The sequence below is a fragment of the Anopheles funestus genome, chromosome 2RL, assembly GCF_943734845.2.
Source record: "Anopheles funestus chromosome 2RL, idAnoFuneDA-416_04, whole genome shotgun sequence".
Taxonomy (NCBI): Eukaryota; Metazoa; Arthropoda; class Insecta; order Diptera; family Culicidae; genus Anopheles; species Anopheles funestus.
The window spans coordinates 25,202,839-25,224,594 of NC_064598.1; the positions used below are offsets into that span (position 1 = coordinate 25,202,839).

Genomic DNA, 21,756 nt, shown 5'->3' on the forward strand with positions numbered 1-21,756 from the left:
CTCATACAAGGAAGGATAACATTTGAAATGTTTCGTTTTGTGTTCACATTTGCGTTATCTTTAAGGGAGAAAAACAAAAATAATGCGTTAGTAGGAAGTTCCCGTTTCACGTTGGTGCACGTTTTGTAAATAATAAATCCTGCACAAGCGCACTAGAAACCAACCGGAGTCCAGCGTTCGGTTCCACTAGGCCATTCCGGCAGTACAGATGCTTCCGTCCCGTTTTGTTGTCGGTGTCGGACCATTTTCGCACGCATTTGCGCTCAACAAAATCTCTCGCTGGATGGATGTTGGGAGCGTACCTCAAAACGGTAGCAGATTCCCGTTGTCAGACCAACACGCTGTCAGTGCAGAATCTGGCTTCAACGTGGGTGCGTGTGCTAGGTCTGTGCGCTGGTTCTTCCCTTCGTTTGTTGTTCTTGTTGTTATTGTTACTTCCTCAGTGTTAGCATCTTTTTGCATCAGTTTTGTACCAATCTGTACCTTCATCCCTGTGGGTGAAAAGTTAACATCTTCCGTACCGAAACGTGTACCTTTGACGAAATTCGTTTCGAAAATGTGGTTTTAATTGCTGGTAACAAAATGTAGCAAAAGCTTTCTGATGGTGAGATGTTTCCGGATTCAAGATGGCAGCCGTTGTGGCAAGTCGGTTGCAAAAATCTTTATCCGTGACCGATCGATAACGGTCCAGCAGCGATGAAAGGTGTGAGATAACAAGATGAAACCCGTGCCCTAAATTGGTATCTCGTGGATGGTGTGGAAAGTATCGTAAGAAATAATGTTTTACAACATTTTTATGGTGAATGGTTCGTGAACGTGTGGCGGTGGTGGGCGTGCGTGTGTGTGTTGGCCAGCTGTGGAAGCTGTACCACATCACAGTATGGTCGCCATCTTGGATTGGTGCTACAGTTTGGAAAAAATCCACCCCAAGTAAAAGATAAAGTAGAGCGCGAGAGAGAGAGAGAGAGCGAGAGAGAGAGCGAAAGAAAGAAAAACAAATAATATTGTACCTACCAAAGAGCAGGAAAGAAAGTGATCGAGGTGTTTACCGTGTATCGCTATCGCAGCAACCACGACGACGACGACAACGACGACGACGACGACGTCGGCGGCGACGGCGGTAACGGGCCTTAGCGCGTCCGCGTCGAAAAAGAAAAAGAAAACCAGCAACATGTTGGGCCGGAAGCAGAGCATCAAGGGCGAACCGGTTCTGGCCGACTACGGTCCGGAAGAGTCGCTCAACGAAAGTGCGGACATCGAATGGGTGAATAAGGTATCATTTTTTTTTGTAATTTCTATATTGTTGTTGCGTTGTTGTGGACCATCTTCATCGAATTGAACATATCCCGCGTAAATAGTCGTCTGCTGCCTTAACCACCGGTAGAGACTGAACATCCCATCAGCATTATCACCATCTCATCATTACGAACACATCACGAACTTAAAATTAAAGCAATAGAGCTTTTAAAAAAAAACCCGTACTAAACTGATTGCTAAAACAATAGTCTAATGCTGACCATGCGTAGTAGCGAAGGTATTTCTTTCATGGAATTCTCACTTATCGGGAATGTTATGTTTTTAGTTTTTTTTCTCTACTTTTCATACCTTCTCTTATACCCTTTTTTTTATCCATTTTCATCTATCTTTTTACTTCGTTTCACAAAAAAAATTCTTCATATTGTCTTTTCTTGCCGCTTCCTTATGACTTACGAATGGCATGTTTGCGTTTTGTTTCGTCTCGTCTCGTCACAGTTATGACGCCATTCACTAGCGATAAATACTTGCTTCCGATTCACATTCCCATTTCCCAGGTGGAATCGATTAATCAGTTCGATTCGGGCGCACCCTGCAAAATAATGGTCACCGTATCGGTGAACGAATCACTGCTCCACCATTCGCCCAACCTATGGCATTTAATTTCCACCAGCTGTGGTTGTCGCCAGCATTTCCGACTGAAAGTAGAGAAAGACTCTTGGAAGAAGTCAACTGGACCAACACCCATACCGAGTGCTCGTGATGGTATTTATAAACCATTAGGTTTCGAATAAGACCAGCGGGCGTTCTGATAGGCGTTCCACTTCGTACCGTTACACGGTGAAATGACCGTGGCGTTGAACTTTGAAGGGTGCGAATAGTGCGAACGCTAGGCGTGGAAACATTTATTTTCGATGGTATGGTGGAGGCGCCTGGTGTTTTGTACAAAGTACCGTGCGTCTCCATCGGAATTGGGAAGCATTTTTGAAATGTGTAACCGTTTGAACACTGTTTGTTCATACTAGGCAATATGTTTTAAAAGCAGCATTTATTTATTTTTATATCCGATATGATGGTATGGTGGAGGCGCCTGGTGTTTCATATAAAGTACCGCGCGCCTCCATCGGAATTGGGAAGCATTTCAAATGCTTCACATGTTTGAAAATTGTTTGTTCATGTTTGTTAACTGCTTAACAAGTAGTAATGTTTTTGTTTTAAATTGTTCTTAAAAAGAAAGTCAACTAATTTCGTACAACATTTAAGTTGAAATTATTTCTTTTTCCTTTTCATACTAATACAAAATAAAAACAATTACATTTAAAAAAAACTAAATATTAAACAAATTAATTCAATTAAGGCTTTCTAAAATATTTTCTATTCATAACTTAAATTTTTTACAAATATATTTCATGCATGCTTTAAAACAAACTTATCATTCTACATATTATACATATTAAGATGTATTAAAAAAACATTTCAGTGTTAACTTTACACACGCATGTTGCTTTTGTCCTCGACGCAAATAAAATCTATACACAATGTATTCGCTTTCGCAATTCAACCAATTGTTTCGCATGCAAATGGTAAAGAGTGCTAAACATAGAAAGCCCGCCCCGCCCTTAAAGCCCTACCAAAACATATCTCAATACAAAGCCAATGGTCACTCAATCGAAAGCATGTTCGATGGTTGACGGCACACCACATAAACCTATGATGCATGGCATGAAGTCACCATAAATCCTTTGCAAAATCAATACCACCGCTACCAACATACTGTACTAGCTCCCAATCCCCGGCCCGGCCCTAATCCGTCGTTTTGTTTTCTCTTCAAATTGCGTTCCGTCCGCCATTCCACGTGTGGATCGACGTACGGGTTTTTTGTTTTTTTGCGCAAAACAGCTATGGGTCCGCCGATTGATGCGACTGTGTGCCTTGATATCGCTAACGTCCGTGTCGCTAAACACGCCGAAAACCTTCGAACGCCATCCCTTCCTGCAGTACTGTACCTTCTGCTGCGATACAGTCGCCACGCTACTGTTCACATCGGAAATGATTGCCAAGATACATATCCGTGGAGCACTTCGGGTAAATCTGAAAAAAAAACAAGCAATATCCATTGCCGCACGTTCCAACCATTACTCATTCGTCCCTCCTTTCCCATTGCAGGGTGAAGCACCATACTTTAAGGACCATTGGTGCCAGTTCGATGCTTCGATGGTGCTGTTTCTGTGGCTTTCCGTCAGCCTGCAGGTGTTCGAGATGCTCGGTATCGTGCCCAAGTTTTCCTACCTCAGCACGGTACGGGCACCGCGGCCCCTCATTATGATACGCTTTCTGCGCGTCTTCCTGAAATTCTCCATGCCAAAGAGCCGCATCAACCAAATATTCAAACGCTCCAGTCAACAGATCTACAACGTGACGCTGTTCTTTCTGTTCTTCATGTCACTGTACGGATTGCTGGGGGTGCAATTTTTCGGCGAACTCAAGAACCACTGCGTACTGAACACGACCGAACCGGAAAGCTTAACAATCAACTCGCTCGCCATACCGGACACGTTCTGTTCGCTCGATCCAAACTCCGGCTACCAGTGTCCGACCGGTATGAAGTGCATGAAGATGGACTTCCTCACCAACTATGCGATGGGTTTTACCGGGTTCGAGGATATTGCGACGAGTATCTTCACCGTCTATCAGGCCGCGTCGCAGGAAGGTTGGGTGTTTATTATGTACCGTGCGATCGACTCACTGCCTGCGTGGCGTGCCGCCTTCTACTTTAGCACGATGATCTTCTTTCTGGCCTGGTTGGTAAAGAACGTTTTCATCGCCGTCATTACGGAAACGTTCAACGAGATACGGGTACAGTTTCAGCAGATGTGGGGCGTAAGGGGTCACATCCAGAACAGTACCGCGTCGCAAATTATTACCGGTGACGATAGCGGTTGGAAGTTGGTAACGATCGACGACAACAAACACGGTGGTATTGCGCCGGAAACGTGTCACACGATCCTGCGATCACCTTACTTCCGGATGCTCGTTATGACGGTCGTACTGGCGAACGGAATCGTCACGGCAACCATGCACTTCAAGCACGACGGTCGTCAGAGGCATGTGTTTTACGAGAAGTATTACTACATCGAAATTACGTTTACCTTCTTTCTCGATCTGGAAACGCTCTTCAAGATCTACTGTCTTGGGTGGCGCAGTTACTTCAAGCACTCGATACACAAGTTTGAGCTGCTGCTTGCGATCGGGACAACGCTACACATCATCCCGGCACTGTATTTGAGTGGATTCACCTACTTCCAAGTGTTGCGCGTCGTACGACTCATCAAGGCATCGCCCATGCTCGAGGGTTTCGTGTACAAAATCTTTGGCCCGGGCAAAAAGCTTGGTTCGCTGATCATCTTCACCATGTGCTTGCTGATCATTAGTTCCAGCATTTCGATGCAGCTGTTTTGCTTTCTGTGCGATTACACCAAGTTCGAAAGCTTCCCGGACGCGTTCATGTCCATGTTTCAGATTCTAACGCAGGAAGCGTGGGTCGAGGTGATGGACGAAACGATGATACGGACGAGCAAAACGCTTACACCGCTCGTTGCGGTGTACTTTATCCTGTACCATCTCTTCGTAACGCTGGTAAGTTGGGGTATCCCCTCCTGGAAGTCTAATTTCAACACACTTCTCACACTATCGTTAACCCGCAGATTGTGTTAAGCTTGTTCGTGGCCGTCATTCTGGACAATCTCGAGCTGGACGAAGACATCAAGAAGCTCAAGCAGCTTAAGTTCCGCGAGCAGAGTGCCGAAATCAAGGAAACGCTACCGTTCCGGTTGCGGATCTTCGAAAAGTTTCCCGACTCACCGCAGATGGCCATACTGCACAAGATCCCGAACGATTTCACCCTGCCGAAGGTGCGTGAATCGTTCATGAAGCAGTTTGTGCTCGAGATGGAACCGGAGGATTTGGAGGGCTATCAGCGCCCCATGCCGGAATGTTGGGATTCACGCATCGCCTACAAAAAGCATCGCCCGATCAATGTGATGAACAAAACGGCTAAAGTTTGTATGGTGGGTAGCGATCTGCGCAAGCTCGCGATCACACACATCATCAACGATTCCAACAATCAGCGGCTAATGTTGGGCGATTCATCGATGCTACCAGTGGCCGGCACTAAGGCGGGGCTGAAACCGCAGGGTACGATCACGCAGACAAAACCGTGGCGTGTCGATCAGAAGAAATTTGGCTCCCGGTCGATCCGTCGCTCGGTACGTAGCGGTTCGATCAAGCTGAAGCAAACGTATGAACATCTGATGGAAAATGGTGACATTGGGGCAGCTAGCCGTGTTACTTCTTCGCGTGCCCGACCGCACGATCTGGACATTAAGATTCTGCAGGCAAAACGGCAGCAGGCGGAAATGCGCCGCAATCAGCGTGAAGAAGATTTGCGTGAAAATCATCCGTTCTTCGATACGCCACTGTTTGCGGTGCCGCGTGAAAGCCGTTTCCGAAAGATTTGTCAACGTATCGTGCACGGGCGGTACGATGCACGGCTAAAAGATCCACTCACCGGCAAGGAACGAAAGGTGCAGTACAAAAGTCTTCAGTAAGTAGAGATTAAGGCGTAAACAAAACAGAACCTTTTATCCTTTGCCATTTTTTTTCCTTTTGCAGTAACTTTCTCGGGCTGGTAACGTATCTCGATTGGGTAATGATCTTCGTAACGACACTGTCCTGCATCTCGATGATGTTCGAAACGCCACAGTATCGCGTAATGGAACACGTCGCACTGCAGGTCGCCGAGTACACGTTTGTCATCTTCATGAGTCTTGAGCTGGCACTGAAAATACTGGCCGACGGGTTGTTCTTTACACCGAAAGCATACATCAAAGATGTGGCCTCAGTGTTGGATGTGTTTATTTACGTCGTGTCTAGCAGCTTCCTGATCTGGATGCCACGCCAGGTACCGAGTAACTCCTCCGCCCAGCTCCTTATGATATTGCGCTGTTTGCGACCATTGCGAATCTTTACACTGGTGCCACATATGCGCAAAGTGGTGTACGAACTGTGCCGTGGTTTTAAGGAAATTCTACTCGTCTCAACACTGCTCATTCTGCTGATGTTTATCTTCGCGAGCTACGGTGTACAGCTGTACGGTGGCAGATTGGCACGCTGCAACGATCCAACGATACAAAAACGGGAAGATTGTGTGGGTGTGTTTATGCGGCGTGTGTTCGTAACGAAGATGAAGCTAACGCCGGGCGTTAATGAGTCTTACCCATCGATGCTGGTACCGCGCGTTTGGGCTAACCCGAGACGCTTTAACTTTGACAATATTGGTGACGCCATGTTGGCACTGTTTGAGGTGCTTTCGTACAAAGGCTGGATCGATGTGCGGGATGTGTTGATAAAAGCGCTCGGACCGGTACATGCTATCTACATACATGTGTACATCTTTCTGGGTTGCATGATCGGGCTGACACTGTTTGTCGGTGTGGTTATTGCGAACTACTCCGAGAACAAGGGTACGGCACTGTTGACCGTCGATCAGCGCCGTTGGTGTGACTTGAAGAAGCGACTAAAGATCGCTCAACCGCTCCATCTACCGCCGCGTCCCGATGGGCGAAAGTTTCGCGCATTTGTCTACGACATTACACAGCACATTGCCTTCAAACGATGTATTGCCGTGGTGGTGCTGGTAAACAGTATGCTCCTGTCGATCACGGTAAGCGAGTAATGTTCTGAGGAGGAGAGTATTGCGATCATAGTAATGGACACCGTTTGACGTTCTTTTTTTTCTTAGTGGACAAAAGATGAGGTACATACCGAGCGACTGGTCATTGTGAGTACGATCCTCACGTTCGTGTTCGTCATCGAAGTCGTCATGAAGAATATCGCTTTTACGCCACGTGGCTATTGGCAGTCGAGACGTAACCGGTACGATCTGCTAGTAACCGTCGCGGGTGTCGTCTGGATATTTCTGCAAACCACACTGAGAGTAAGTATAGCGTAAGGTGTAATTACGAATTTAAGAAAAAAAAACTCCTTTCCCTGATATAATGTTATTAATTTCACGAAATGACTTCTACACTTTCTGTCCTCCCAAAAAAAAAAAAAACAAAACCCCCCCGGGACTACAGAGCGATTTATCATATTTCATTGGTTTTATGGTTGTCATATTGCGATTTTTCACAATAACTGGCAAGCATACGACCTTGAAAATGTTAATGCTTACCGTCGGTGTGTCGGTGTGCAAATCGTTCTTCATCATCTTCGGCATGTTTTTGCTGGTGTTCTTCTACGCCCTCGCCGGTACGATACTGTTCGGCACGGTCAAGTACGGTGAAGGTATCGGTCGGTAAGTACAGGACCCAAAAAGCTGGCACCAGAAGCGTGTTCCGTATTCCTTCACCTTCCTAGTTCCTGGTTTGGTTTTTTTTTGTTTTGTTTTGTTTTGTTTTTAACAATTCCCCAACCATAGGGAAGGAACGATTAGTGGTGGTGAGCATTGGCTTAGTTAGCCGACTTAGTCAGCCGGCTTGTCCATGCGTTTTTCCCCTTATTCCAGCGTTCCCCATTTTCCCAGCCCGTGTACATTAGGGGGGGGGCTGCTTTTTAAAAAATCCTTTTTTAGTTGAGTGTCCTTTTTAGGCGAAATTTTGATAATTTTACCCTAAATTAAATTAGAAACGAAAAAAACCGGCCTACCGATGGCCTTCGGTACTAAATTCCAATGTGTGTCGTCGTCTAGTGAATCATCCACACATCCACCATTATCGTCATTATCACCGTCATTAAACGATGTTCCTTCCGCTTCCTTACGTTTCCCCCCAACCCCCCCAAAACTATCCTGCAGCGCAAACGTAACGTAAGCTTGCCGCACGAGCAAAACAAGCGGTTCCGGGTTGCGCCGAACCGGAACCGAAGTAGATTGTTTTTGTTACCCAAAAAAATAAAACGAAAACCTCCCCAAATTGCCAAACGACCAATGCTGAACGAGAGAGGCAAAATGGGAACTGCCCTACGCACTTTTCCGGATAGGTGCGAGTAAGCTACATCCCGATATTGTCCCCCAAACCGAGGGGACGAGAGAGAGACGTACAAAGTCATTTGATTTGCGTTTGGTGTAGCTTACCTACACACCGTCCATCAGTGCAAGGACATTTCCCGCCCGTTTTTCCCGGCCCACGGTGGTATTTTACATGGGCAAAATTGTTTGGCGCATCACCCAATTTGTGGCCGATTTGTTTGTGCTTTTTTTCCCTTCTCCCCATAGCCAGTGCAAAATGAGTGCAAAATGAGCACTGAAGTGATACCAAAAAAAACAATCCACACAAAAAAACCACCGGAGCGTGTATCTTCGTTCAGCATTTGCCATCCCAAAATGGCGACGGGGTTTTGCTCCAGGGGCGGCCAGCTTACTACCGACTCACTGTACTCACTGTTGCCAGTCGTCCATCGCTGTTCCGTGTATTCATCATATTTCATCGTGTGGTTGTTTTGTTCGATCCACAAAGTATTGTTTCCATTTTGGGTTACGTTTTCTGGTTTTTATTTTGCGCATTTCGTACCACATGATCGCTTTTGCTGTAAGAAACAAACAGGAAAACTCAAGTGTCATCCTCAAGGGTTTGTTTTTTTTGGGGTGCCACCAGCAATAAGTCCTAACTTCCAAGTTCACCATTTTCGGGGTGGAAACAAAAATAGTAGCAGAAATATCAGGTGACTGTATACACGGTGATACAAGACAGTATGCGAGAAAGGCGTACATCATATACGAGAATAGTTTGTTACCTATCAGCTTGAAATTTTTTTTTTCAAACTAGCAGATCGCTAAAACCAAAAAAAAAACATATTTAGAGCTTCCGCTTATTATAGATAGAGTATACAATTCCCCTTTCCCAAGTGCTACTAATAGTGCTTAACGATCGTGCCGACCGATTGGTATGATAATGGTTCCATGTCAAGGTAAATGCTAACTGCTAACTGTGTAAGTGCTTCCGTGCTACGTTTTTGTTACGTTTCCTACTAATCTACCTACTATGTCTTGGAATGCTCTATCTATCTTTCTATTCCCTACATTTCTCCTTGTTTTTAACACTCTCGCTCTCTCTCTCTCTCCATCTTACATCTGCGTGCGATTCCTTGTGTAAAAGCACAATGTTGTACATCCTTATTTATTTCTCTATTTCTTTTCTTCCGCCGTCCGTCGTGTAAACTTGTCCATTGTCCATTATTTTTATGCCAGCATTTTTTTCTCTCTGTTCGTTATCCCTAGTTGTCGTGATATACGAAGCAGTAGTTGTATTCGTTTTTTTATGCCATTCCATGTTACTCCTTGTTTTGTGATTGTTTGCTGAAACGAAATGGGGCAACGTTATACGGGTCTCTCAATAATAGGGCTACGAGCGATCGATCTTGGTCACGATCGTTCTCTAACACTCGGATATGAAATGAAAAAAAAGTTACTTTTACGGAGAGACCACATAAGTGTAACGGATCCGTACTGCGTCTAATAATTGTCCACGCCATAATGGTGATGTTACCCGTCCTGGTATTCAAACTTAAATATTAATTCTTAAGAGTTGGTTTAGAACACCGGTCTGCAAACTACGGTCCGCCTCCCGAGAGATCGCGAGATTAGTCCTCAAGTGTGGCTTTTCCACGCAAACCACCCCGCCATCTAAAAAGTTTGGAGGCCCCTAATTTAGAACAATAAAATTAAAAAAATGTCCTTGTGGCTTAAGTCCTTTCACATCCGTTTTAAGCACGAAATTGTTGGAGTTGAGAATTACTCAATATTTCTTTATCGATCGTATCTGTTTTGGTGACATTATTGGGAGAGTTACTAACTTCTTGATGAAGGTGATAATTTCCAGTAGACATTTGATACTCGGCTATCTCCTGATCAATACAAGTTCTGAAAGATCTCTTCCTTCTCGATCATCGTATATCACATAAAGAGCTTCATCGAGAACACGATGTTGGAGTCGTCAATACTGCCGCCCTTTTTGTAGAGGATGAATGCCTATTCATCAAGGCATTCGTTGCCGTCCCGAAACCATGCGATTCTCCTCATCCATTAAGTTCTGCAATAATGTTCATCTGGTCCCGGAATTTCCCGGAATTTCTTTACCATTTGGCTAGTTGCTCCAACCTTTTAGGAATTTATTTTTTAAAGACCGTACTCGCGATCTTCATTTTTAGCCCTTCTACTGCACTTTACTGGGCCTGGAAATAGGCGATCTTGTCTTTCGTCATAATAGAGAAGATATAATAAAATATTGATCGACTATATCAGTGACCACATCGACTCTCTGACTGTTTTTTAAAATGATCATTACTATTTTTTTCGTTGTACAAAAAGATTTCTCCTTATTAATCACATACAGTAAGCAATTCGTAAGAGCAGCCACCAAATTCAAGCAATTGCTCTTAACGCATACACGATTTAAAAACTCAACTTCAGCAATTTGCTCTCTGCTTTCATTTGCTTTCACACACACACCAACAGCTCATTGTTTCATCTGGCACTGTTCCATCGATGATATCACTCTACCTCCCCATTGACTGTTGTTGTGGTCATTCCACATTAAGTACTATTGCCTCTTCTTTTGCCGTAGTAATGTGTCTTCATTTTTTGGCCAGTACTAACCAGGTTGCAAATAGCCATTTAGATACTCATTGTAGCATTCAATCATTGCCTACACTTCCTCTTAGCTAACTTTAAGCCGTTTGGCTTCAAATTAGTACAATACCCTACTTTCGGGTACTTTTTTTTTGCTCATTGTTGCACTATACACCCCTCTTTCGTGCGTATTTGGTAATAAAAATTCCTTTTAAAAACTAAAATGTACGTGTGCGTGTGTGTGTGTGTGCGTTGATTAAAGTTAAACCTTCTTTTTGCTACCGTTTGCTTTACTGTTTCCTTCCTATCGATGTTGCCTTATGTTTACTAATGTGTACTAATTTATCAACCTATTTCTTCTCTTCCCGTTCGCAAATGCTATAAACATCCTTTTCTCCTGTTCCAAATTCATGACTCATAAAACGCATCAACCCGTTTTAATGATGTGTTTATGCTCGTCTCTGTATGCTTGGGTGTGTGTGTCTACGCATTTGATCTATTGTTTTTCATCTCTATTTTATATTATATTACAATACCTCCTTAACATTGGTACGCGCGATCGCACAATCGCACAATATCCAACGAACGAACATTTTTTGGCAACACGAAACTTTGCCCTGCCCGTGTTTCCATTCACTTTCCACCGGCCTGCATCAATCATTCCTCTGCCTCCTCCTCTCGTCATCCAGACGGGCCAATTTCGGTTCACCGGTGACCGGTGTTGCGATGCTGTTTCGCATCGTCACCGGTGAGGATTGGAACAAGATCATGCATGACTGCATGGTACAGCCCCCGTACTGTACGCCGGCCGCAAACTACTGGGAAACGGACTGTGGTAACTTCACGGCCAGCCTGATCTACTTCTGCACCTTCTACGTCATCATTACGTACATCGTGCTGAACCTGCTTGTCGGTAACGTATCACAGTAATCGTAGTTTGTAAAGGATAAGTCGATCTATCCGATCGTATTTAATTGTTTCTTTCACTTTTTTGATCTTTTTGATTTTTTTTTATCTTCATTCGTTATTCTACCGTCCTGTAGCTATTATCATGGAGAACTTTTCGTTGTTCTACTCGAACGAAGAGGACGCACTGCTGTCTTATGCCGATATACGAAACTTCCAGAACACGTGGAACATCGTCGACATACACCAGCGGGGAGTGATTCCGGTGCGCCGTGTGAAGTTTATACTGCGCCTGCTAAAAGGACGGTTGGAGTGTGATCCACAAAAGGATCGTCTGCTGTTCAAGTACATGTGCTACGAGCTGGACAAGCTGCACAACGGCGAGGACGTTACGTTCCATGATGTGATCAAGTAAGTGTCGACCTTTGCGATGCAGCTGAATGATCGGGCTTTAAGTTAACTCCATTTGTAACTCGATTTTCAGTATGCTTTCGTATCGTTCGGTCGATATTCGGAAAGCATTACAGCTTGAGGAACTGTTGGCTAGGGAAGAGTTCGAGTATATTATCGAGGAGGAAGTTGCCAAGCAGACGATTCGTACCTGGCTAGAAGGATGTTTGAAAAAGATACGCGCAAACAATGTTGCGGTAAGTGGGGCCGTTGCTTCAGGCTTACTTTTCTCCCACCTTATCATCCGGGTGACGATCGTGATCTTTTTTTTATTTCTAGAAGCAACAAAACTCTCTCATTGCTGGACTGCGTGCAACGAACGATCAGAAACAGCAGCAGCAACAACAGCAGCAGCAACAGCAACAACAGCAACAGCAGCAACAACAACCACAGCAACAAACGGGACCATCCGGTAGTTCCCAGCAAGCCCAACAACAGCCACTATCATCCCAACAACAGCAACAACCTGCCCAACAGCAACAGCAAGCGACCCAAACGCAATCACACCACCCATCCCAGGTGACTTCACCACTGCAATCCTCCACAACGTCCCAGGCCGCATCATCCGTTACCAGCCCCGGTCAGCTGTCGAAGCAAACGGAGGAATCACCAACCGGCAAAGATGGCACCGGTCTCGAACTGCCCGATACCATCGATCAGACCGCCAAAGACATCGAAAATAATGCTAAAAATCGCAAGAAAACGGCCACCGTACTGAACCGTTCCGATTCGACCGGTTCGAGCAGTGGGCGCAAATTTCTCGCTCCCACCCTGTCCGATCCGCAGGCCAAAAATGAAAAGGATCGTTACATGAGCAAGAAAAAGCAACAGCGAGGTGTACCACCGTCGATCAGCGTCGGTAAATCATCCCATTTGGGTGAGATCGGTGGGCACAGTTTGCATCTACATTATCACCATAGTTTTAGCCACGGGTACGGTGGTGGTGATCATTCGCCTCATTCCCAGCCGCTACACCATCATCACCAGCAGCAGCAGCAACAGCAAGCGCAGCAGGCCAATATGAGCAAATTTGGCCATGCGCATACCAACATGATCTACGAGGTGCACGACTGGTGGCAGGAACAGGTGCTTAGCACGCACAGCGAGGAGGAAGACAATTGAGGCGGGAAATAGATTTTTTTCTCTCTCTCTCTCTATGGTAGTTGATGCAACGTAAAGGGTGTACTAGAGCTTTGCAGCAGACAGTTGAACGTATTGTTGAGACTAGTGATTTTAAAATTGTCAGTATTAGCACATGTTTATTTTCCTCTTTTCTAGTCAATTTTAAAACGAGAGAAACCATGCCGTTAGGTTTGATAAAACAGTCATGGATTGTTCTTTTGGATCGATATTGAATGTGTATTGTTATCGTTAACGGGGCAGGGTGTAATAGTAGAGCAAACTCGTCGTTAGTTAGAGTGTGTTTTTTTTTAGCGAATGTTAATATTGCAATAACAGAAGAATGCAGCATTAGATCGCATGTAGAAGAGACCGATTGTTAAAGTGATTCGAAAATCTTAGGTAAGGCGGGCGGGAAAACAAGGACAAGAATGATCTTCTAGCAAATAATGCCAAATCGCGAGGACCGTTAAAGGGATGCTTGTTTTTTTATGTTGCCTCTTTACGATACGTTATCCGTTACCTGTTACCAGATGTACTAACCTGTATGTGCGCGTGTCATTTTACCTCCAGTAGTAGTCCTCCAGCAATGTCTGCGTAGAACGATATGCCAAATGCATGATTAGGGTGATAATAAATCTAATGAGAATACGTTTTAGCATGAAAGCAAACGTTTCACGGTGCTTCTTTTATTCGTACACTCGGTAGATTCCGTTTTCACGGGACGGGATTTCACCACCGTTGCCTTGCTGTACGTTTGCTGAACTTTACCGTTGGATTGCTTCGTTCCGTGTGTTTGTTGGTGCTTTTTAAGCTCCCCTGCCTGGCGGTACGATCGATCGCAGCGATCACACTTGAACGGTTTTTCACCGGTGTGAATCATCAGATGGCGGGTAAGATTTTTCTTCGCTGTAAACTTTCGCCCGCATATTTCGCACCCATGTTCGGCGCGCTTTTCTGAAGCTTTACGCGACGCTTTGTGGCTGCTCGGTTTGTTTCGTTTGTCGGCCGTTTTTCGTTTGCTGGAACCATTCACTGGTTTTGCTTCCATTCGTTTCAGCTTGAAGCGATGCATTTTCCGCTCGTGCGTTAAGCTGTTCATGCGCGTGGGAAACCGTAGCGTACAGATGCGGCACTGGAAGGGTCGTTCGTTTGCATCATGGTACGAGATGTGCTTGCTCGCTTCCCGTACCGTTTTAAACACCAGTCCATCACATTCCGTGCAGGTGTAGGGTACATCGTTAAAGTGGCTCGGTAGGTGGTGGGTAAACTTAAGCGAACTGTCGAACGTGACTCCACAAAAGTAGCATTTGTTTCGTGGCAACTGGATAGGTGATAGAGCAAAGGATTGCATTTTACTGTCGGTGTATTTACTTTCATCGGCTTGTTGCAATTCCAGCTTTTCCGCTTCATCCTTCACATCTGTATCACAATGCAGGTCTGTTGTGGCATCGTTGGTTTCTTCATCGGTTGGTTGATTACTTTGCTCTATTTCAATCACGTGGCTAAGAGCAGAACCTTCACCTTCGATGTGCGTATTGTCCAAAGTGTCGGATGAAAATGCAGTATATATAAGCTCTTCCACAAAGGCACCGGTTGTAGGCTGACTGGTTTGCTGCAGTTCGCGAAATTTGCGATCATTTTCGATGAATAGCTGCTTGATCTTGTGTACCGTATTTATACGATTTACGCATTCAAGACAAAGCGATAGAAGTCGATCATCTTCTAAAACCTGCACAGAACAATAGGGATCATTGTTATACAGAAATATTCCAGCAGAACGAAAACCGAGAACTTACCTTAATGGCAAACAACTCATCGATCAGCTGCGACAAAACTTTCCCCTGGAAGGTATCGAAGACAGAAAAAACAAGCGATTCTGATGGTGGATGATTAAGGCACAACCTACAGCAGGATGGTTCTAGCAAAGCCATAACTAATAGATTAGTATTTACTGATTTTAAGCGGTAGATTTCTGTCCACGAACATAGTTGTTATGATTGTAAACAATTGGTGGCGCAAACAGCAACTCCCTTCAGAAACGTGATACGCACACAACGATTTCAAAAGCCGAAACTAGATAGCTCAACTATGCCTCATAAACGTGTGTTTGCAATAACTGTCAAATGCAATATTTTCAAAACATTCGAGTGGATAAAAAATATAAGAAACAAACAAGGTATTATTGTAAAAAACAAGCATGTGTGTTTAATTTTGCCGGTCCTAGATCAGTAGATAATTCCGCTAACTACTTACGTTTTCTTATTTGTTCCTGTTCGTGTAGAAAATACCAAAACAAGCGAGTTTTAAATCGGGCTTTTCATAGAACGATTCATTCACCTTTTGCACCAGATAGCAAAGATGGGCAAAATTGGATTGCAAATAAAAGCAACGCTGGAAAACATCGAGGAGCTGAAAACAAACCATCCCAACTATGCGTTCTTCTTGAAAATCAAATGTACAAATTGTGGCGAAGTGTCCGACAAATGGCATGATCTGACCGAGAGCGAACACGTCAACGAAGACTCGCGCAATCCGAAAGGGTTCAATTTTTACATGAAGTGCCGCATGTGTTCTCGTGAGAATAGTATCGACGTGATCGAAGGCTCCAATGGTAAGGCATTTAAGAAAAGGACAAACGAATAGATCTTCCACATCCGTAAGTTAATACGATCCGTTCTTTGCAGCAAGCTACACCGAACAAGATTCTGGCAAAAAGAAAACAATCGTTGCCTTCGATTGTCGCGGTGTAGAACCGACCGAATTCAGTCCTCGCTCTGGATGGATTGCCAAGGCCACGGAGAACGGACCTACGTTTGAGGATATAGACCTGTCGGAGGATGATTGGGTGGAATATGATCAGAAGAATAACAATTCGGTCGGTGTGTACGAGTTTGAGTCTGATTTCATTAAAATGAAGAAATGAACAGTTTTTGAGGAGTGATAATAAAAAAAGTGTGTTGCCAATAACATTCAAGAGTTGGTTTAAGATTCGGTTTTGGGTTGTGTTCTAGTATTTCGTAGAGAAATGTACAAAGAATCAATAGAAAGTGCCAACAGGATAATACATCTTGTTTGGAGTAAATTTGAGCGATAGCGGCAAACCACTGTGCAGTAGTTAGCTGAAGGTAGATCGTTGTTTATACGCTTGTGTTTTATTCTCGGAAAAAATTACGTTCAAGCACAATGGCGAACCCATCGGTCTAGATGGGTGTAATGTTGTTAATTTCATATCGAAAATATGCTAATTTATAAAATCATTTATCATCAATTTAGAAGTACAAAAAATGTGATATTTACACCTGGAAATCATTAATTATTTTTTCTTTAAAAGCGCTTACAAAATCTCTTTTTTGTTGAACTTTCTGTACAGCCAAAAACAAGAAATACTAGTTATTATTATTTTATTTATTCCACGTAAATTTATAATTTTATTTAACACATTTTAATGTAATTTTATATTAGTTTTGTGACACTTTCTATAATCAGATGTCACTGCAAACAGCCGTAGCCCCGTGCCCGTAGTGGTGCGGTGGACGCCGTGGTGCTTAATCGAAGCTGTCAATCAGCAAATCACCAACATTACCAAGGGCCAACACAAAAAAGGCAGCAGCAGCAGTAGCAGCATCAATAATAGAAACCTACCCTCAGCCGAAATCCGCAGGTTCGCACCACGGGATATTCCGATTTCGTTGCGTCGAACGAACGTGCCCTAGCGGCACACCACCGCTTCGTGGCCAACCTTCGCACGACCAAAAGCCACACAGCACCACACAACGCAGTGGTTCACGGTAGGAAAAGGCGTGCAAGGGGGTAGTGGCAAACAGTGAAGTGCGCGCGCGGTACCCGGACCACCGTACGATAGGCTTCTGAGTGTGGCTGGTTCCGGTCGTTTTTCGTCCCGATCGTCAGCAGACCGCCGTACGTTCCGTGCGTTGTGAAACTCACAATCCGTAGTGCAGTGTGGAGTTGGTAACGCGATAGCGCCAAAGTGTCGGTTGTTGTGTAGAAGAAGTTGTTTACCTTCGCCACACAACGCACAAGCCCGCGCCGTTCTGGAGAAGAAAAAAGTCGGTGCGTGTGTATGTGGATCGCGTGGGTTTAGTGTTTATTGTTCCGTTCGCATCCAGACGCGTTCCCGTAGAGTGCCAAAACGAGCAGTGATTCCCCGTGGTTTGCTTTATTTTGAATAAGAGTGCTGTGATTGCAATATCTGTCATCCGGAGTTTTGCGGGCAGCTGGTAGGTGCTTGTGGTGAAACCCTTTTGCAGTATGGTGCGGTGAAGGTGCATTGATTCGCAAAAGAATACCATTGAGCGAGGACTTGCGCGACCGTGCAGACGGGCCACAGCGATAATTGGTGGCTTATTGAGTTTGACCACCACACATTAGGTTTCTCGCCGTGCCCTCAGATGGTCATACCCTGAGTGCCGGGGGAGTGGAATGCTGTACGATTATCAACCGCAGTCTTATCAGCAGCAGCAGCACCTGCCGCAAAGGGGACGCGGGGGAAGAGGTGGAAGAGGAGGTGGTGTAAGACTTGGTACAGGAACCTCAGCCGTGATGCCGAAGAAGGATTCCAAATCCGATGAAGGCGGCCGCAAGAACAAGATGAGTCAGGCGGCTGCGGCCAAGCTGGAGCAACAGCAGCAGCAGCAGCAACAGCAGCAACAGCAGCAGCAACAACAACAGGTACAGGTGGCCATCGGTCGCATTAAGTTTGCCATTTGGTTTCAATTTCTCTCTCCTTTTTTGTTGTAGGACGACGGAACGGGCATGAAAGGCGGTGGTCCCGGCACGGGCCGACCCGGTTCGGTTGGACCGGGAGGAATGAAACCGTCGGACGCATGCAGTATTAACGCAGGCGGTGGTCCCGGACCAAACAGCGGTGTAATGGATGCCCTGGGTAAAGCTGGAGGTCCGGTAATGGGCGGCGGTGGACTGGACGGTGTCGGTGGTCATCCGATGGATGGCAAAATGAACCCCGGTCTGGCTGGTATGATGGCGGGCAACAAACCGTCCAACAAGCTGGAATACACGCAGCAACAAAGCCAGATCTTCGTGTTTTCGACGGCGCTCGCGAATAAGGGTGCCGAAGCGGTACTGAGCGGCCAGTTCAATTCGATCATTGCATATCACTGTGCACAGATGCAGAAACAGAACCGACTCGGTGGCCCAGGACCGGACGAAATGAGTGGGAACAATGTGGGACCGGGTGCGATGTCTCCCTGGATGGATCACGGGCACGGGCACGGTTCGCCGGATCACCATCCGATGGGACCGCGCGGCATGGGTGGCCCGGGCGGACCACCGGACGGTATGAAAAAGTCAGCCACAATTCATCATACAGCCAATGCGTCCTGCCTGGAAAATGACGGTTCGCTACCAATGTTTGGCGGTGGCGGGGGTCCCGATGGACACATGCCGCCCCATATGCGCATGGGACCAGGCGGTGGTCCGCTCGATCCATCGATGGTGATGGGGAAAAAGTCGGCCACCATTCACCACACACCGAACGCTTGCATGGATCAGGACGGTAGCGGATTACCGATGTACCCGACGGACACGGGACACGGTGGGCCACACATGCGCATGAACCCGGACGGAATGTCCAAACCGTCGACGATCCATCATACGCCCAGCTCGTGCATGGAGGGTGACGGTGGCGGCGACCCGACCGTAGGAGGCCATCCGGGCGTGAAGATGGAAAACCCGTCACCGGTCGGGTCACACATTTCGCCGAGCGGTGGCGGAGGAGTGCCCGGCGGTGGCCCGGGTGGCGGCCATGGAGGCGGTGGACCCGGTATGGGTCCGGGTGGAGCGGGCGGTGGTGGCCCCGGTGGTCCCGGTGGTAGCCACTCGAGCTCGACGATTATCGACCAGATGAACTCGCTGGTAGCGTCACTACCACTGATGAAGGGTGGTAATGTGCTGTCGCAATCGCGTGGCCATCCCCAGCCATCGCTGCAGGGCGTAAAAGTGCCGGACGAGAATTTGACGCCCCAGCAGCGGCAACACCGGGAGCAGCAGCTCGCCACGTTACGCCAGATGCAGAAGATGTTCTTTCCCGAGCAACGCGGGATGGGTATGGATCCGCACGGTATGGGCATGAGGCCACAGTTTCGGGGGCCCGCTGCCGGTATGCCACCGGACTTCGGTGGACCACCGAATCGGCCGTTAAATCCTGCCTTCATGAACACTCCCCTCGGCAGTGGCGGAGGTGTGGGTGGTCCGGGAATGGGTGGTCCGGTGGACGGTGGACCTGGCCCAGGACCGGGCCCCGGTCCCGGTATGATTAACGAGCAGATACCGCCGATGCAATACAACAAACCGAACATGATGAACCCGGGCATGTATGGTGGTGGCGGTATGGGAGGCGGCGGTCACGGAGGAGGTGGACCGATGGGCGGTCCGATGGGTGGCCCGATGGGAGGTCCCGGTGGACCGATGGGTGGCCCGATGGGTGGCCCCATGGGTGGACCTGGCGGTGGTGGCCCAATGAATCGCATGTACAAAGCAGACCCTGACCCAATCTTTCCACCCATGACGGAGATGGGTGGTTATGGTGGTGGTGGAGGTGGCGGTGGCGGCGGTGTAATGAATAATCATGGTCCCGGTATGTTTAATCCCAGCATGCAGCAACGAATGGGTATGCCACCGGGTGGTGGCGGACCCGGTGGTGGTGGTCCGATGGGTGGTGGCCCCGGTGGACACATGGGCATGGGTGGACCGAAGATGGGCCCGGATCCGTCAATGCTCGGTGGTCCCGGTGGTCCCATTCCACAGTCCCCACTGATGGACGATGACCTCAGTAAGGGTTCGATGCAACAGCAGCAGCAGCAAATGATGCTTCCCGCAAATCCACCTCTTCCGCAGCAACCGGGCACACCGACGGGTGGCGTCGGCAGTAACGGTGGCCCCATGTCAGTCGGCATGAATCCGGGCCTGAATCCCAACGGCGCCAACGGTACGGTAAACAATAATGGCAAAACGAAAGAACCTTCCGTTTCGCCAGAACAGCAACAACAGCAAGGTGGCCCTGGCTCGAACCAGCAACAGCAGCAGCAAGGACCCGGCAGTCAACAGGGCCCATTGACACCGCAAACGCCCCAGGGTGGACAGCAAACACCCGGACAACCACTCACCCCACAGACATCGATGGCCGGTTCGTAGAGCCCGTCCAGCCACCCAAAATCCCTTCATAGAATCTGGAATGATTGTTTCATCTTGTTTAGTTGTGTGTGTGTGCATGAATGAAAGATAAAGAAAGTAGAGTGAGAGAGAACGTTGAAGGAAGGAAGATGTATTAATGGCAAAGGAATCGAACGTATTGAAAAACGTTTTGTCCTTGTTGGGACACATCTTTTTTTTAGTTTTTTGTTTAAAAAAGAACAAGTATACACACATACACACACACACATTGTCCCACACATTATACACACACACACATACATGAGCAACAAATCTGCCTTATCACTACCGATGAATACGAGCAAAGCAAAGAAGAAGAAAAAAGAAGGATAATACGAAAAAAAACCTGCAAACAAAAAAGGGATACGAAAAGTAAAACTATACAAAATAGGACACGATTGAAAAGGAAGCAAAAAAAGCATTTGAAAAATAGAGAAAAAATAGATAAGGAAAGTGTAAATGCGAAAAAAAAGAAAACAGTATGATACAGAAAGAGAGAAGAGCAAAACATTGTAACAAGCTAAAGCAAAAGGAAGGGGGGGGGGGGGGAAAACTACGCGCTGTTTCTGCTTACCCCAATGCGTTTTGGTTCTCGTGTGGCGTGTTTACCGTAGCCGGTGCTGTTGTGTACAGGAGGGCTTGATATGTAATAGCTGCTGGAATAGTCCGTTTCTAGTGTTTTTATGTTCCCCATGTAGTTTTCTTCGATCCAACCGAACAGGATCGCGCGTATTTTCATTTAGTTTATTCCTTTTCCTCCCATTTTCGTTTTCAAACAATCAATGCTCCTCCGGATGTTATTAGATTTTCTTTGGCATATATGCTCCTCAATGTAAGCTGCATGGTTTACTATACCCAGCGCTATATTTCCAATCTATTTTATAGAAAACAGAAAGAAGCATCAGGCAGGCCAGGGAACATTAAAGAAATCGTACACATCTGTTTGTTAGGTTGAATGACGATTGATGCTACCTGTTATGGATTTTACTCCTCATTTGTCCCACATTTGTTCCGTCTGGATAGGAAAAACAGTTTTACCTCAATACGACGTATCCTTCTGGGATAAAATGCAGATCAGCGCGAACCTGAATTTTCTTTCGTTTTCACCGCGTACCTCTATGCCGTTGCAGCGATGTATGTTTTGTCCCTCTTTATGCTAGCGTAAATAAAATTTAACACAATTTATTGTAAAAACCAAAACCTGCCAAGTG

At 46.3% G+C, this 21,756-nt stretch overlaps 4 protein-coding genes across 6 annotated transcripts; 3 read left to right on the top strand and 1 right to left on the bottom strand.

The window, feature by feature from the left end:
• The first annotated feature begins 333 nt into the window (after positions 1–333).
• On the top strand, positions 334–14,025 carry LOC125764177 (sodium leak channel NALCN). The gene is made up of 11 exons (XM_049428110.1): positions 334–1,273; positions 3,154–3,339; positions 3,421–4,890; positions 4,959–5,857; positions 5,926–6,976; positions 7,055–7,249; positions 7,392–7,609; positions 11,569–11,792; positions 11,923–12,196; positions 12,270–12,432; positions 12,515–14,025. The coding sequence occupies exons 1-11, from the start codon at positions 1,172–1,174 to the stop codon at positions 13,355–13,357; spliced, it is 5,625 nt and encodes a 1,874-aa protein (XP_049284067.1). The 5' UTR covers positions 334–1,171; the 3' UTR covers positions 13,358–14,025.
• LOC125764182 (zinc finger protein 770-like) lies at positions 13,767–15,406 on the bottom strand. Its single transcript, XM_049428132.1, has 2 exons — positions 15,154–15,406; positions 13,767–15,086 (listed from the first exon to the last, which is right to left on the bottom strand). Exons 1-2 carry the CDS (start codon positions 15,286–15,288, stop codon positions 14,010–14,012), a joined length of 1,212 nt encoding a protein of 403 aa, XP_049284089.1. The 5' UTR covers positions 15,289–15,406; the 3' UTR covers positions 13,767–14,009.
• On the top strand, positions 15,396–16,331 carry LOC125764183 (UPF0587 protein CG4646). Of its 3 annotated transcripts, none has more exons than XM_049428135.1 (3): positions 15,396–15,556; positions 15,639–15,968; positions 16,042–16,331. In XM_049428135.1, exons 2-3 carry the CDS (start codon positions 15,716–15,718, stop codon positions 16,278–16,280), a joined length of 492 nt encoding a protein of 163 aa, XP_049284092.1. In that variant the 5' UTR covers positions 15,396–15,556; positions 15,639–15,715; the 3' UTR covers positions 16,281–16,331. The 3 variants fall into 3 exon arrangements, with proteins under 3 accessions (XP_049284092.1, XP_049284091.1, XP_049284090.1); XM_049428134.1 differs by having other exon boundaries at positions 15,396–15,533; XM_049428133.1 differs by having other exon boundaries at positions 15,540–15,968.
• Positions 16,332–16,895: 564 nt separating this feature from the next.
• LOC125765628 (collagen alpha-1(I) chain-like) lies at positions 16,896–21,020 on the top strand. Its single transcript, XM_049430963.1, has 2 exons — positions 16,896–18,046; positions 18,116–21,020. The coding sequence occupies exons 1-2, from the start codon at positions 17,798–17,800 to the stop codon at positions 20,525–20,527; spliced, it is 2,661 nt and encodes an 886-aa protein (XP_049286920.1). The 5' UTR covers positions 16,896–17,797; the 3' UTR covers positions 20,528–21,020.
• Positions 21,021–21,756: the final 736 nt, after the last annotated feature.

What these genes read in the sequence shown, in the direction of transcription:
- LOC125764177 (XM_049428110.1), top strand. Translation starts at nt 1,172, where the DNA reads ATGTTGGGCCGGAAGCAGAGCATCAAGGGCGAACCGGTTCTGGCCGAC. An exon ending in ATATCCGTGGAGCACTTCGG is followed by an intron (nt 3,340 to 3,420) that starts GTAAATCTGAAA and finishes TTCCCATTGCAG; the next exon opens with GGTGAAGCACCATACTTTAA. An exon ending in ACCATCTCTTCGTAACGCTG is followed by an intron (nt 4,891 to 4,958) that starts GTAAGTTGGGGT and finishes GTTAACCCGCAG; the next exon opens with ATTGTGTTAAGCTTGTTCGT.
- LOC125764182 (XM_049428132.1), bottom strand. Translation starts at nt 15,288, where the DNA reads ATGGCTTTGCTAGAACCATCCTGCTGTAGGTTGTGCCTTAATCATCCA. An exon ending in ATGAGTTGTTTGCCATTAAG is followed by an intron (nt 15,087 to 15,153) that starts GTAAGTTCTCGG and finishes TGTTCTGTGCAG; the next exon opens with GTTTTAGAAGATGATCGACT.
- LOC125764183 (XM_049428135.1), top strand. Translation starts at nt 15,716, where the DNA reads ATGGGCAAAATTGGATTGCAAATAAAAGCAACGCTGGAAAACATCGAG. An exon ending in CGTGATCGAAGGCTCCAATG is followed by an intron (nt 15,969 to 16,041) that starts GTAAGGCATTTA and finishes CGTTCTTTGCAG; the next exon opens with CAAGCTACACCGAACAAGAT.
- LOC125765628 (XM_049430963.1), top strand. Translation starts at nt 17,798, where the DNA reads ATGCTGTACGATTATCAACCGCAGTCTTATCAGCAGCAGCAGCACCTG. An exon ending in AGCAGCAGCAACAACAACAG is followed by an intron (nt 18,047 to 18,115) that starts GTACAGGTGGCC and finishes TTTTTGTTGTAG; the next exon opens with GACGACGGAACGGGCATGAA.